The sequence below is a fragment of the Ambystoma mexicanum genome, chromosome 8 (assembly GCF_040938575.1).
Source record: "Ambystoma mexicanum isolate Mex_15411 chromosome 8, UKY_AmexF1_1, whole genome shotgun sequence".
Lineage (NCBI taxonomy): Eukaryota > Metazoa > Chordata > Amphibia > Caudata > Ambystomatidae > Ambystoma > Ambystoma mexicanum.
In genome coordinates this window covers 334,178,100-334,190,269 of record NC_090929.1, presented here as the reverse complement: position 1 = coordinate 334,190,269, position 12,170 = coordinate 334,178,100, and the positions used below count along the sequence as shown (strand labels likewise).

The window sequence follows — 12,170 nt, the reverse complement described above, 5'->3', positions numbered from 1 at the left end:
ATTGTAAACCTGTCTGTCCACCTAGATTAGCTAGAATGGATACAGCCTCAAACCCATCTTAAGACGGCACAGCTAGGGCTCTCTTACTTATGTGTCACCATAACCAAGACACTTAAGCAACTATATGGAGCAAACTACCCGCAGCTACTGCAGAAAAAAAAATCTTTCTATTGAAATGGTGCCCCCTTTCAACTTCAAGGTTAGGGAGGAAAACTGAGGTGAAAATGGTAGTACTACCAAGGATCCTATATTATTTCCAGGCTCTCCCCCTTTCACTTCCCTAATCATTTTTTAGATCCGTGAACAAAACGATCTCGGCATATATATGGCAGAACAAACCGCCCTACATTATGATGAATGCCCTGGCGGCTCCAAGAAATGAGAGGGTCCAGGGCTCCTGCATTTCCGTAAAAACGATGAAGCAGCACAACTCCAGGTGGTGAGGGAATGGTTCTCGGAAGACACTCAGAATATGTGCCCGAAACTGGATAGGACAGTAGCGGAAAGACCCTTCGCAGGGGTTTTGTGGCTCGGGAAAGCACGCAGACCGCTGAATGTACATATTAGTAGAATTGTGGGATTGTGGGCATAGTGGCGGATATCTGGGATTCATTTCTGACAAAGGGGCCCTATCCACTACTCCAGCTCCATTTACACCCCTGTTGCGTAACCCTCAACTCTTCCCAGAGCTAGAGCAGGGATCCTTCACGGCGTGGCATAAGGTGAATACAGTAATAATCTAGAGTGCCTAAAAACTGCGAGATAGGATGTAAGACCTGTAAATGGCATAAAGGGGTGGGTGAGGGAGAAGGGCTTTGCTACTATCAGTTAAAGCACTGGCTGTCAGACCCACACATGCAAGCCGCAGCCAGCAGACAAACTGACCCCATTTGAGGAATTCATACCAACACAATCAGGGTCGAAGAAGCTGGTCTTTTCCCTCTACAAACATCTTGCTAAGAGTCCGTCTCCCGCACATTGGCCATGCATGAAAAAGCATACATGAAAAAGTGGGAGAAGTCGCTGGGAAGCGAGATTACAAGGGAAAGGTGGGAATATTCATGGGGCAACCTACCTAAGCTGACGAGGTCCATCCAGCTCAGGGAAATGTGGCACAAAATAAGGTTGCAGTGGCAATACACCGGTCAGAATCCAAATAATGTATCCATAAGTGTTGCCAGAGCGTAGAAGGGATGTGAAGATAGTGGAGATTGGGCCCATACCTGGTGGGGGTGCCCGGTTATTAAACAATTCTGGGAAAGAGGTGAAGGCACAGATGAGGGAGATATTCCCCAGTAGCGAAGACACAAACATTATTGCATGGTTATGTAGTATGTGGGACCCTGATAATAGGATGTATTCTTAAAGACAAATGAGGGAGATACATAGTCCTTCTTACAGCAGTGTGGCTGGTAATCATGCAAAAGTGGAAGCAGAGACAAGCCCTGACAGTGTTTGAATGGTTGCAAAAGGTGTGACACTATGTGGCTATGAATGGGTAACCTACAACTTGCACAGGGATCAGGATGCTTTCAAGCAATATTGGAGACAAGTGTTATCATACCTCCAAAGTGACTTTAAAATGCAATGGTGCACGCACTGACAATATTGGATATACTGTGATTACTACCGGCATGTTCTTTGCATGCAATAAAGATATGTATCTGTCCCTCTGGCGTAGAATGGGGGGGGAAGGGAAGAAGGGATTGTTTGTTACTACATTTATTATGCAAAACTAATTTAAAAACAATTAAAAAGTGCAATCATCTTAAAAGAATGTCTCAAAGGAGAAAGGTGGAAATAGGTTTCAAACTATTTCATCATGGACATGTGTGAATATAGGAAAATGTATGAATGATATGTTGCTAATTAAATTATTTTTTCTTGAGAGTGGTGACTGATCAGCACTGCTTTAAGGTAATACTTTTAATTTAAGGTAGTGACTGCTCACCTCTATATCAAATTAATGCAATCAACAATAGTAATCTGTAAAGTAGCTCCTATAGCATTAATGATGCAATATTTAAGAAATGCCAGTCTGCCTATCCAGTGCATGTGATGACATTTAGATGTGTATAGTGGACACATGAGGTGAATGATGATTATGGGTAGTAAATGTAGAGGCTTATTTGAGACAACGCCTTTGCTGTTTTATGGCACTAAGTATGTGGAAGAGTGAAGGAGGAATTTGGCAAAGGTGATGGTTCCCTGCTTTTTAGTTTTGGAGTCATGAAACGTGGTAGTGATCAAGAAGAATCCTGAGAGGTGGCTGGTTTGTCAGTGTAAGTTAGTTAACTTAAAATGCAATTGATTCTTTGACGTTTCCTATGCACAAATCTGCAGCAGTGGATATGAGCATTAATCAGCAACTGTGGCACTGAAAGTAATACGCCTTTGTACAAATATGAAGTTGAAAAGGTAAGCATCATTTAGAAATCGGTTAGCTCGATTCAACCTGCACCCTGACTTGGGTTTCTTAGCATCTCTATTGTTGGTGTGCTTTATTTTTCATGTGCTGCACCTCTGCAGCAACGTTTGTGTCGAGTGTCGTCTTGTGTCGTGTTAGTCCCTATTTCTATCCTTTCACTTCTTTTACATGACTAATGACGAGATGTCTGATCGGTGACAGGATAATATTTGGAATGCGATTATTTAGTTGGCACTAGCGTGTTCTTGAGCATGGCAGGCTCTTTATCAGGGGGAGGCAGCCCCAGATGGAAGGTGTTTGAGCTTTTTAGGTTGCATGTGAATGTTGCCATGTGTGGGTTTCTGGTTTTTCTGGCATTAAGGATGTGAAGAACTGGGCCTTATGTTTTCTTGCATCAAAGATGGTGAAAGCTGGTATGCTTGGGAGTGGCAGATCCAGAACCGAGGGTGGCAGCCTCGGACAGAAAGTGTTTTGTTTTCTTGTATTTGTAGAGAGTGTGGCATTGGTTGCAGGATCTCGGTTCTGTTTGTGTCTCATATCATTATCTGCCCAAAAGAGGAAAGGTTGAATAAAACTACAAGCGCTGATGGAGCCCTCAGGCTTCAAGATCATAAGGGCCTAAACAAAACTAGGACTTCCTAGTAATTTAGAAAGACTAAAAAGGCTATATAAAATATTCTAACATTCTTCCTGTTTAAAGCGAGATATAAAAAGTATGTGGTTCGAGAAGGCCACAAGCTGGGAAATGCTGGTCTAGAGAAAAACAAGAGAAAATGTTGGCACCTAGGTCATGCACTCCGGCCAATCGTTTCCTCAGGAACACAATGGGCCTCATTACAGGTCAGGTGGTCCGGAAATAACAGTGGCGGTAAACCCGCCGCCACTGTTAATTCCGGACCGCCCGATCCTGAGTCCTGCAGGCGGGAGGTGGCGTTCCCGCCAGGTCTGACCTGGCAGGTTTACCACCGCCCGCCTGCAGGCGGACGAGGAAACACCGGCACCATCACGAGATGGTGCCGGTTTTCCCATGATCCCCTTTCCCATTGAGTCCCAAAGGACTCAATGGGAATGGGGATTTACACCATTCCGCCTCCGGAATTCCCAGAAAACCGGGGTTGTAATGCCCCGGTAATTACGGGAATCACGGAGGCGGAATGGTAATACGAGTCCGGCGGTAACCAGGCGATTTTACCGCCTCCGTTACCGCCGGGCTCGTAATGAGGCCCAATTTCTTTTAGATGAAAACCTGAGTTTGAAGCCGCTGGCTTGCACTTTGTCCCCAAGGCAACATGTATCAGCATGCTCCCACACTCCTCCTCTGTGGTACCTCCTTCCTCTCAGACCTCCTTACCTTTTCCAGAGGCCACACAATGAGGTCTTCTGTATCCTCACCCAGCTTCCTTCCTTCTTTTTGAGGCCATGCAAATGGAAGTGCAGCTCCCAATTGGAGACCTTTGTTTAATTTCTGTGGTGGCCATGTTTTTTTGTTTGCTGTAGACGGCAATCTCTGACTTTTTACAGAACACACCTTAGTTCCTTAAGGGTTGACCCAGAGTGCCACTAGCAAAAACAACCTCCCCTTTCGGCTTTACTGAGTGGTAACACCCAAGCCTTAGCGTAGTTTGTTGCTAGCTATTACCAAACAGTTTTACCTTCAGAATAGGGGTATTAGTGCTTACATCTAGTTCCAATAATAAATATATTAATAGTCCTTCAAGGCATATTGAATTCAGAAGGATTGCACAAATAAATCAACACCCTACCTCACAATTGGACGATGTATCAATACAACACAACATTGAAATGACTAGATTGGTGAGAAGAATATAGAATGATAAAACGCAATGGTCACTCAATGAGGTAGAATTAATCCACATTAAAAAAAAGAAAACAGACCCACTTCAACGGACACCTAACAGTGAGGCTTTCTGGTATCTGACACCAACCACAGAATAGACATTGGGCCTCATTACGACCCAGGCGGTCCGGAAATAACGGTGGCGGTAAACCCGCCGCCACCGTTGTTTCCAGACCGCCTGAGTCCGACCCCTGCAGGCGAGAGGTGATGTTCCCGCCAGGTCTGACCTGGCGGGTTTAACACCTCCCGCATGCAGGCGGACGAGGAAAGACCGGCAGCATTACGAGATGCTGCCGGTGTTTCCATGATCCCCATTTCCATTGAGTCCGATAGGACTCAATGGGAATGGGGATTTACACCATTCCGCCTCCGTGATTCCCGGAAAACCGGGGTTGTAATGCCCCGGTAATTCCGGGAATCACAGAGGCGGAATGGTAATACAAGTCCAGCGGTAACCAGGCGGTTTTACCGCCTCGGTTACCGCCGGATCCGTAATGAGGCCCATTGTCTTAAAAACAGCACCTTTTTAAATGTAGCAACAATATTAATACTCATTTACCTTCTCTCGAGGGATCTTTTTCCTTCCACAACCTTCGCAGGTGAGCAGGTACTTTGGGCAGACTTTGTCATGAGCCTGGTTAAATAAAGGAAAGCATACCCTTAAGTGCACATTTTCCAAACACAAACATGAATTGACAGTCGGAAAATCATTAATGCCTCAAAGAAAGCAACCAATGAGGTAAACATTCATATTGGCTCGCTTTTCAGAGTTGGCATTTCGCTTGGGAAGTTTTATAATATGTGGATATGTATTGGAATTTTTAATGATGTTTCTTGTGTGACAGATTGGTGCCCTTAAGTAGTTTGAGCTAGATGGAAAATAATCAACAACAAGAAATAATGAATATTGTGAGACAGGCATGGTATGAACAGAGAGACAGACTCAAAAGCAACAGTCTGTAAACATTTATTATCAAACTTTGCGGAGTTGGTGTAATGTCTACTTGGCCCTAACTCTGAGAGGATTGTACCCTCAACTGATGCTTCTAAGGGATGTCGATGTCCGTAAGTCCAAACGTTCTTAAAGAAAAAATCGATTCAAAGGGAAATGTAAACCACAGCTGGTTTCGGGTAGTCTTACCCATAGGTGTAGTTCTGCCAGTTCAAAGTAGTTAAATTCAACAGGGTTGACCTTGGACCCTTCCACCTAGGGCTCTTGCAGCAAGTCAATAACGTTCACAATGTCTCTGGGTCTTTTGGGGTTCCCTTCCCCAAGCTTTGATCCTTCCAGTTTCAAACACAAAGATACAGTTCCTGTTAGGCCTCTCAGGGTTCCCTTCCCCAAGTCTAGGCCTCTCTTTCCGAAGTTCAACAAACAAACAAAAAGTTCCTCTTGGAAAGATGTACCTTTCACTGCACAGTTCTTTCATGGGGTAGTATCTAGGGGTGTAACTAATAGTAGATTTAGTATTCAGCCGAATACCGAAAGTAGATTTAGTATTCGGCCGAATACCGAATACTAACTGAATAGCTCTTTCCCACCCACCCATGCATGAAGCATACGCAGTCATCGCTTATGTATTGCTTGAAACCTATGTAGTGTCCACCAATTACTAGCACTGAGGAGGGGGCCATCACTGTTAATGCAGGCTTTCTAATGCTGGGCAGAGTATTGTTTTCCAAATGTGCATCTTATACTTTCATAGAATAAAAAAGACATTTCCAAACTCAAAAATGCTGCTTAAACTTGCATTCACTCATTTTCTTTGAAAGGCGTTTCTTTCTTTGTCAGACTACCACATGCATATTATTGTGCCTCTTTCGTTTTTTACCACAGGTTAACTGGGGTGCATTTGTCTACAAAAAATGTGGCTGGTTTTGTCCTGAAGCTTGTGCAGATAGTGACACTGTGCGAGGTTTAACATAAATACAAAATGCATCAGGCTGATGTACAAGCTTCTATGCAGCTGTGCTGGGCCCTCGTGAGCAAGTTTGTTTCTTGGTGTGACTTGGGCCCTACCACAATGCCATTAAGGCAGATAAAGATTGAGTACAAGACAATAAAATCCTTAAAAACCATTAAGTGAGACAAGAAATCCTGAGGTGGGCACACAGCACAAGTGTCACCTGGCAGCGAGGTGTTGAACACTGCCTCACACCCGGGGCTTGGCACGCTCTCCATCATTTGCAGGGGTTTGTAGGAGCTCTTTTGTCTCCTTCAGCCCATGCTAATGGTGGGAGACAATGGGCCAGCCCAGCTATGAACAGGTGGCAAGAACTTCACACAGTGTTACACAGAGCCGGGGTTCACACTGTGCTTCCTCTGCTGCCAGTGAACCACGAAAAAGCACAACCCGCGTGACAAAACGCAATCTCTGAGCCCAACAGCTTTGCAAAAGCACGGCTCGGAGACAGTCCCGGATCTGAGAGCTGCGAGGGAGGCGATGGCCTCGAACTCACACACCCCAGCGCCGCCAAAAGGCCCGCCCACATCTGTTTTTATCAAGGCGATAAAATGCTGCAACGGGTGACCTGAGCCCGAACGCGCGAGCCCCATTTACAGGGGTGGGGTGGCCGTTTTATGGCACTGGAGCTCTGCGGGGGAAAGGCGGCAAAACCACGGGATCTCCCATTAAACCCCAAATTTCCCCGTGACCCTAGAAGGCTCCAGAGAACTGGCTTGCGTGCCAGCTCCAGGCTGGAGGGTGGTTTGCTACACCCACATTTTATAAGCAACAGGTGCGCTGCTAGAAGCGTGGGCGCCCTCCTGCAGGTGATTTTACTGGTTCAAATGGAAAAATCCAGGGTGCATAAATGCGTGTATTAACCAGTTGCATTGCGAGTAACCTCGGCATCTAGAAGTAACCTTGGATGATATGCCGGGTACTTTTGCTCCGGTAGTATTTGGGAATTGTGAAATATGGTTTAAAAAGTACTAATAGCAAATGTGTGACGCAAGCTGACCTAGCTACAGCAAGGGGGTAGCGGCAGCGAAGGGGGCGACAGCGGCGTGGAAGCCTGCACATTAATATCCCCATGAGCCCAGGGCACACGGCTCTGCTTGAGAGAGAAAAGAAAGTCTGCCCAATTAAGCAAGGCCTTGATAAACAGATAAGAAAACAAGTTCTGATAGGTCAAAGGGCGCCAACGCCCGAAAACACTGTTTTGCATTTGGTCAATCGATCTACATAGATAAATACTGACAAGCAAGGAATTCAAAAAGTAGAAAGGGCAAACTGTGCCACGTGAATGCCGGGCCGCCTAGTTCCCACCTAATGCACACGTTGGGCCTCATTACGAGTTGGACGCAAAGGGATACCGGGCACCGGTAAGGACACCGGTGCTGGTAATCCCTTTGCGCCCTATTCCGAGTCCCCTTAGCGGGTCCCTTCCTTAACGCCTGGTTTTACCAGGCGTTAAGGACGGGACCCGTTAAGGGACTTTAGAGCTAATAACAGTACCGCAATTTGCGGTACCGTTATTAGCGCCTTTCCCCTTCCCATTGCGCCCTATGGGGGCTCAAATGGGAATGGGGAATGGCTTTTTCAATGGGGACCTACCGGTCCGGCAGAGGTCAGAATAGACCGGTAAGTCCCCATTGAACGAGGACGGACTCGGTACCGGAATTGGAGGTAATCATGGCGCTAATAGCGCCATGATTACCTCCAAACTCGGAATGAGGCCCGTTGTCTTGATTTAAGGCGGCCACCGGGACCAGTCAAGAATTTTATCCAGCAAGAGTACCTGGGAATTTCAAATGCCTCTTGTAAGCGCGACACAGGGGCTTGGGCACCAGTGAGTATGTTGTCAAACAGTGTCTCGTTTAGAAACTGGTCGGGACAGAGCAGAGTAACGCAAAGGAGAACCTATTCGGCTTCGAGTAATAATTAATTATTCGGCCGAATGCCGAATAGCTAATTTCAGCCGGAATTCGGCCGAATAATTACTCCAAGTCGAATTCCGGTACACCCCTAGTAGTATCAGAGACTTTGAAGAACGCTGGGTTCTTTGCTCCTCCCAGGCACATCCACTCTGACTTCGAACCCCTATCCTTATTCTCTGGCACCTCTTCTTCTTCTGTGCCTCTTCCACTGCTTTTTCCTTTTTACTGTGCTTCCTGCACACCTTTTTCTATTGTACACACTTGCACCTTTTTTCCACCTTTCGGTGCCTCTTGCACACTTCTCCTTACTTCTCACCTTCCTGTGCTTCTTGCACACTTCTCTTTGCTTTTCGCTGTGCTCTCCTGCACCTTCATTTTCTCACTTGCATGCCTCTTGCACTCTCTGCATTTACTTTGGGTCAGTTGCACCCTCTCTCTCACTTTCGGGTCACTTGCACCCTTTTCCTGGCTATCCGGCTTCCTCCTCTGTTACTTTATTGTCTTTCTCAGCTTCAGGTCCCTTGCACCCCCCCCCCCCCTTGGCGCTTTCCGCACCACCAGCACACTTGCACTGTCTCTTTTTTCCGCACCTCTTGCGCCCTTTTCTGTAACTCTGTTTTGCTTTTCTTCCCGCTTTTCAGTTTTACACTTGCTTTCTTCGCTTTGTATTCGATTACTTTGCTTTACCTTTTCCCTTTTCTTTGTTTTTTCCACTTTGGCTCTCCGGGCTGTTCACCTTTCTCAACGCTCCTGCTCCCGCGCTCCAGCCACCCACACACTACTTTCTGGCTCAGGAAACTCACCATTAGTAGCGTTGTGCTGGCGAGCAGGTAAAGGGGCTCTTGCGTCAAGTTCAGGGTCTCACCACCTGCCTCTCGGAAACCCCTGGGACCGGCACAAATCTCAGGGGAACCAGCACTAGCATGAACAAGGCCAACAGACTGCCTTCCGTCCCGCTTCGGCTCCCTGGAGAAATGGCTCTGTTGCCACGATGCAGCCCCTTTCACACACCTGGCCAGCATCTCGGTGTCCTGCACTCCACCGGTCCCTCTGGACTCCTATTCCTGCAACCTTCTGTTCCTTGGCTCCTCTGGTCCAGTCAACATCCCCAGCTTGCTCTCAGACTCTGGCAGAACCACCCTTTTTATATTGCAGGTGAAAGTCAGTTGGAGTCAGGTGTGCACAAATAGGGAAATGTGCCTGGCCTTGCCAGACTATTAGTGTGACAATTCAAAGGTGTTCGATGGTAGGCCTCCCTTTGCATACCCAAGTTATGGCTAGGGGTAATCTTCATTGCTCCCGTTCGCCTCTTGCTCATTCCAGTAAATATTGAAATTGGGAGGGGTAGAAGGGGTGAGAGTGGAAATACCCCATGAAGACAGAGAGAGTGGGTTGGTGGTCAATTAGGAAGGGGGAGTACCATGTCTCACCCTTGGGTATTCTCCTCCAAATCCCTGCGGCCCTCCACTAAGGTGATCCTCCCTCGCTTGTCCAACCCCAAGGTTGGGATCCAAAAGCGATGACCCATACCTGGCCACCTGAATGGAAGATCTCGGCGGAGTAGGTGGGAGAATACCATCAATGGTAATGGAAGGTGGGACCCTGACCGAGAGAGGAGGACAGCGAAGTTCAAATCGGCTGGTGCTGTCCAGCTGATGGGGTCCTGGATGTGCAGCATCCGTCACGGAGAAGAGGACCTTGAAAGAATTCCAAAGCGCCACTTTGGAAAAGGGAATCCATGCGGCAGACCTAAGTGGGAACTGAGCATGCAGAAAGACAGAACCGAAGCAAGTTACCAACACGCTGTGCTGGGAAAGTAGAGAGAAAGAGAACGCTAAAGGAGGGGCTATCATGACAAGTCCTGATCCAGGAAAGGAGGGTGGTGGCGTTACCGCAGGAGAGATGCATTGGACACTTTGGTCCATACACAGCGCTGAGACCACAGAAACAAAGCAGACGAAGAACAAAGCGGGAGAAGCCATCCCAATACGAAGAGAAAGAATCCCCAGTCCTCGCAGGACCCCAGTGACATTACACCCAACAAACCAGAGGTGAGGAGGAAAATGGGAGACCCAGGAGGGGAACGAGAGAGAGTAATACTCATCACTGGGACACACATACTCGCCTCAGTTCAACGGAAGATTTAAAGATACTGAGAGAGACTATAAGCATTACCGGGACACGCATACTCTGCCCAGTCAACAATGTAAGGAAGGCATGATATCAAACAGTGAAGACAGACACAAGTGATCACAACAGTTCAAGAGTGTCTATTGAACTTTAAATGGGTTGGTTGAACGCCTATATAACCCTAAAGTTAAAGATGGGAGCAAGCTACAACCATCAAATAATAATAATGGAGTCCTAGTGGAGTCTCTGTCAAAATAAAAGGGCCTATACTAATAAACCTATTGCCAATCCTTACTTTTAAATACAAATCATGTGGAAAACAATGTTATGCAAAAAGAAAATTGTTCCAAGAAATGGTATGTCAGGATAGATGAGCAGTTGGCTTCCCTCCCCCACATTAGTTTTCAGCACGGGACAAGACTGCACGATCGAGCTTCGCAAACACACTGGCTTTTTGGCCACGAGGATGCAGTCGAAAAACTTAAGGATCAGGGCCTTCTGTGCCAAAGTCTTTACCATTCAAAGTCTCTTATTGCAGAGGGCCTGATGCAACAAACATCAAAGTTCCCTTCTTCTAAGGATTTTCACATTCACAAGTTCTTGGGTGATTCACTGTTCACCACAGGCACCCCTCTGTCGGGCTCAGACCCTTTAACACAAAATTTACAACTGGTCTCCCATGTTCGGGCTCGGACCACGTATTTCCCTCGTTAGAGCTCAGACCCCTTGAATTGCAATGTTCACAATTATACACAGCTTTTCCCTTTCTATCAAAGATCGAAGACTTTCGATTGAGCAATGGATTTTGCTTAAACCTTCGCAGGACCATTTTGATTCACAGTTCTTTTCTCAGTCTCTTCTTTAACTTTCACATCTGCCACTTCTTAGCTGGATACCTCACAGAGACCTTCGATTGAGCAAACTTGTGGTGCCGGACCACTCTCAACGGATTTGTATCTTTCTTTTTCAAAGTTCAAACATTCATCAGCAATTTAGCTTTACTCGTGTCTTTCATCGCAGGTGTTTAACAATGTTTGTTCCTGCGCTCGTTGTACAATGTTGCAGCTTGCAACCTTGACTTCAACACAGACCGGTCTTGCATCGGTTTCACCAACTCACTGTCTGTGTTGATCTCTCTGGCGCTACTTTGTTCTTGGAGCCGAGGACGATACCACGGCAGCTGCTGCTCCTCCTTGACTTGGTCAGGTACGTGGTAGGGCATCTGGTATCTCTGACACACAATGCAGTATTCCTCAGTCTGGTGTCCTGGTCTTGCGTTTTCTGATCTCCAGGGTTCTCGATAGTAACTGTTTCTTGCCGGAAAGGTGAAGGGTATTTCCCTCCTTGAGGACCCTTCTTGGTTTGCCGTCTTTCTCCCCTCGTTCAGCTGCCATCTCGAAACTGCTGTTCCTTTGTGTGCTTTGCCTCAGAGTGTGCTCTCGCGCTCTGCCTTTTATCCATATGGGGAGGAAATCAGGTGTGAGTGATTGCCAGTAATTGCCTGGCCATAGTAGTGGCACATGTCAGTTAACCCGCTCGGGTGTGAGTGTTTTCTCCCAGAGATGGCTGTCTGTGTGAAAGTGTTTGTAAAGGGGGGGGGGGGAGTTAAAAGTTCTCATGTATCCTACCTTGTAGGATGGGGTATTTGTGTTATGGGGGGTGGGGGGGAATACCACGTCTCGTCATCCGGTGTCCCACTACCCGAAGACCCCTCACCCAGGTGATCCTCCCGCTCTGGTCCACCCCCAAGGTCTGGATCCAAAGGTGATGGCTGTGCCCCAGCCACCTGAGAGAGAGATCCTCAGGGACTAGCGGGTGAGACACCTTCTGGTTTCTCACAACAACAATTTATACAAATACCAAGGAGTGAC

The 12,170-nt window shown here is 47.0% G+C and overlaps 1 protein-coding gene across 8 annotated transcripts in view; it reads right to left on the bottom strand.

Annotated features, from left to right (window-relative positions):
• Positions 1–12,170, bottom strand: part of TRAF2 (TNF receptor associated factor 2) — a 1,562,837-nt gene that overhangs the window by 412,683 nt on the left and 1,137,984 nt on the right. For 7 of the 8 annotated variants that reach the window (XM_069609765.1, XM_069609762.1, XM_069609766.1 and 4 more), the window contains one exon: positions 4,846–4,920. The exons of the other annotated variant lie outside the window; for it this stretch is intronic. In XM_069609765.1, the coding sequence (XP_069465866.1) occupies positions 4,846–4,920 (75 nt within the window). The remainder of the gene's footprint in view (positions 1–4,845; positions 4,921–12,170) is intronic. 8 annotated transcript variants of the gene reach the window in all.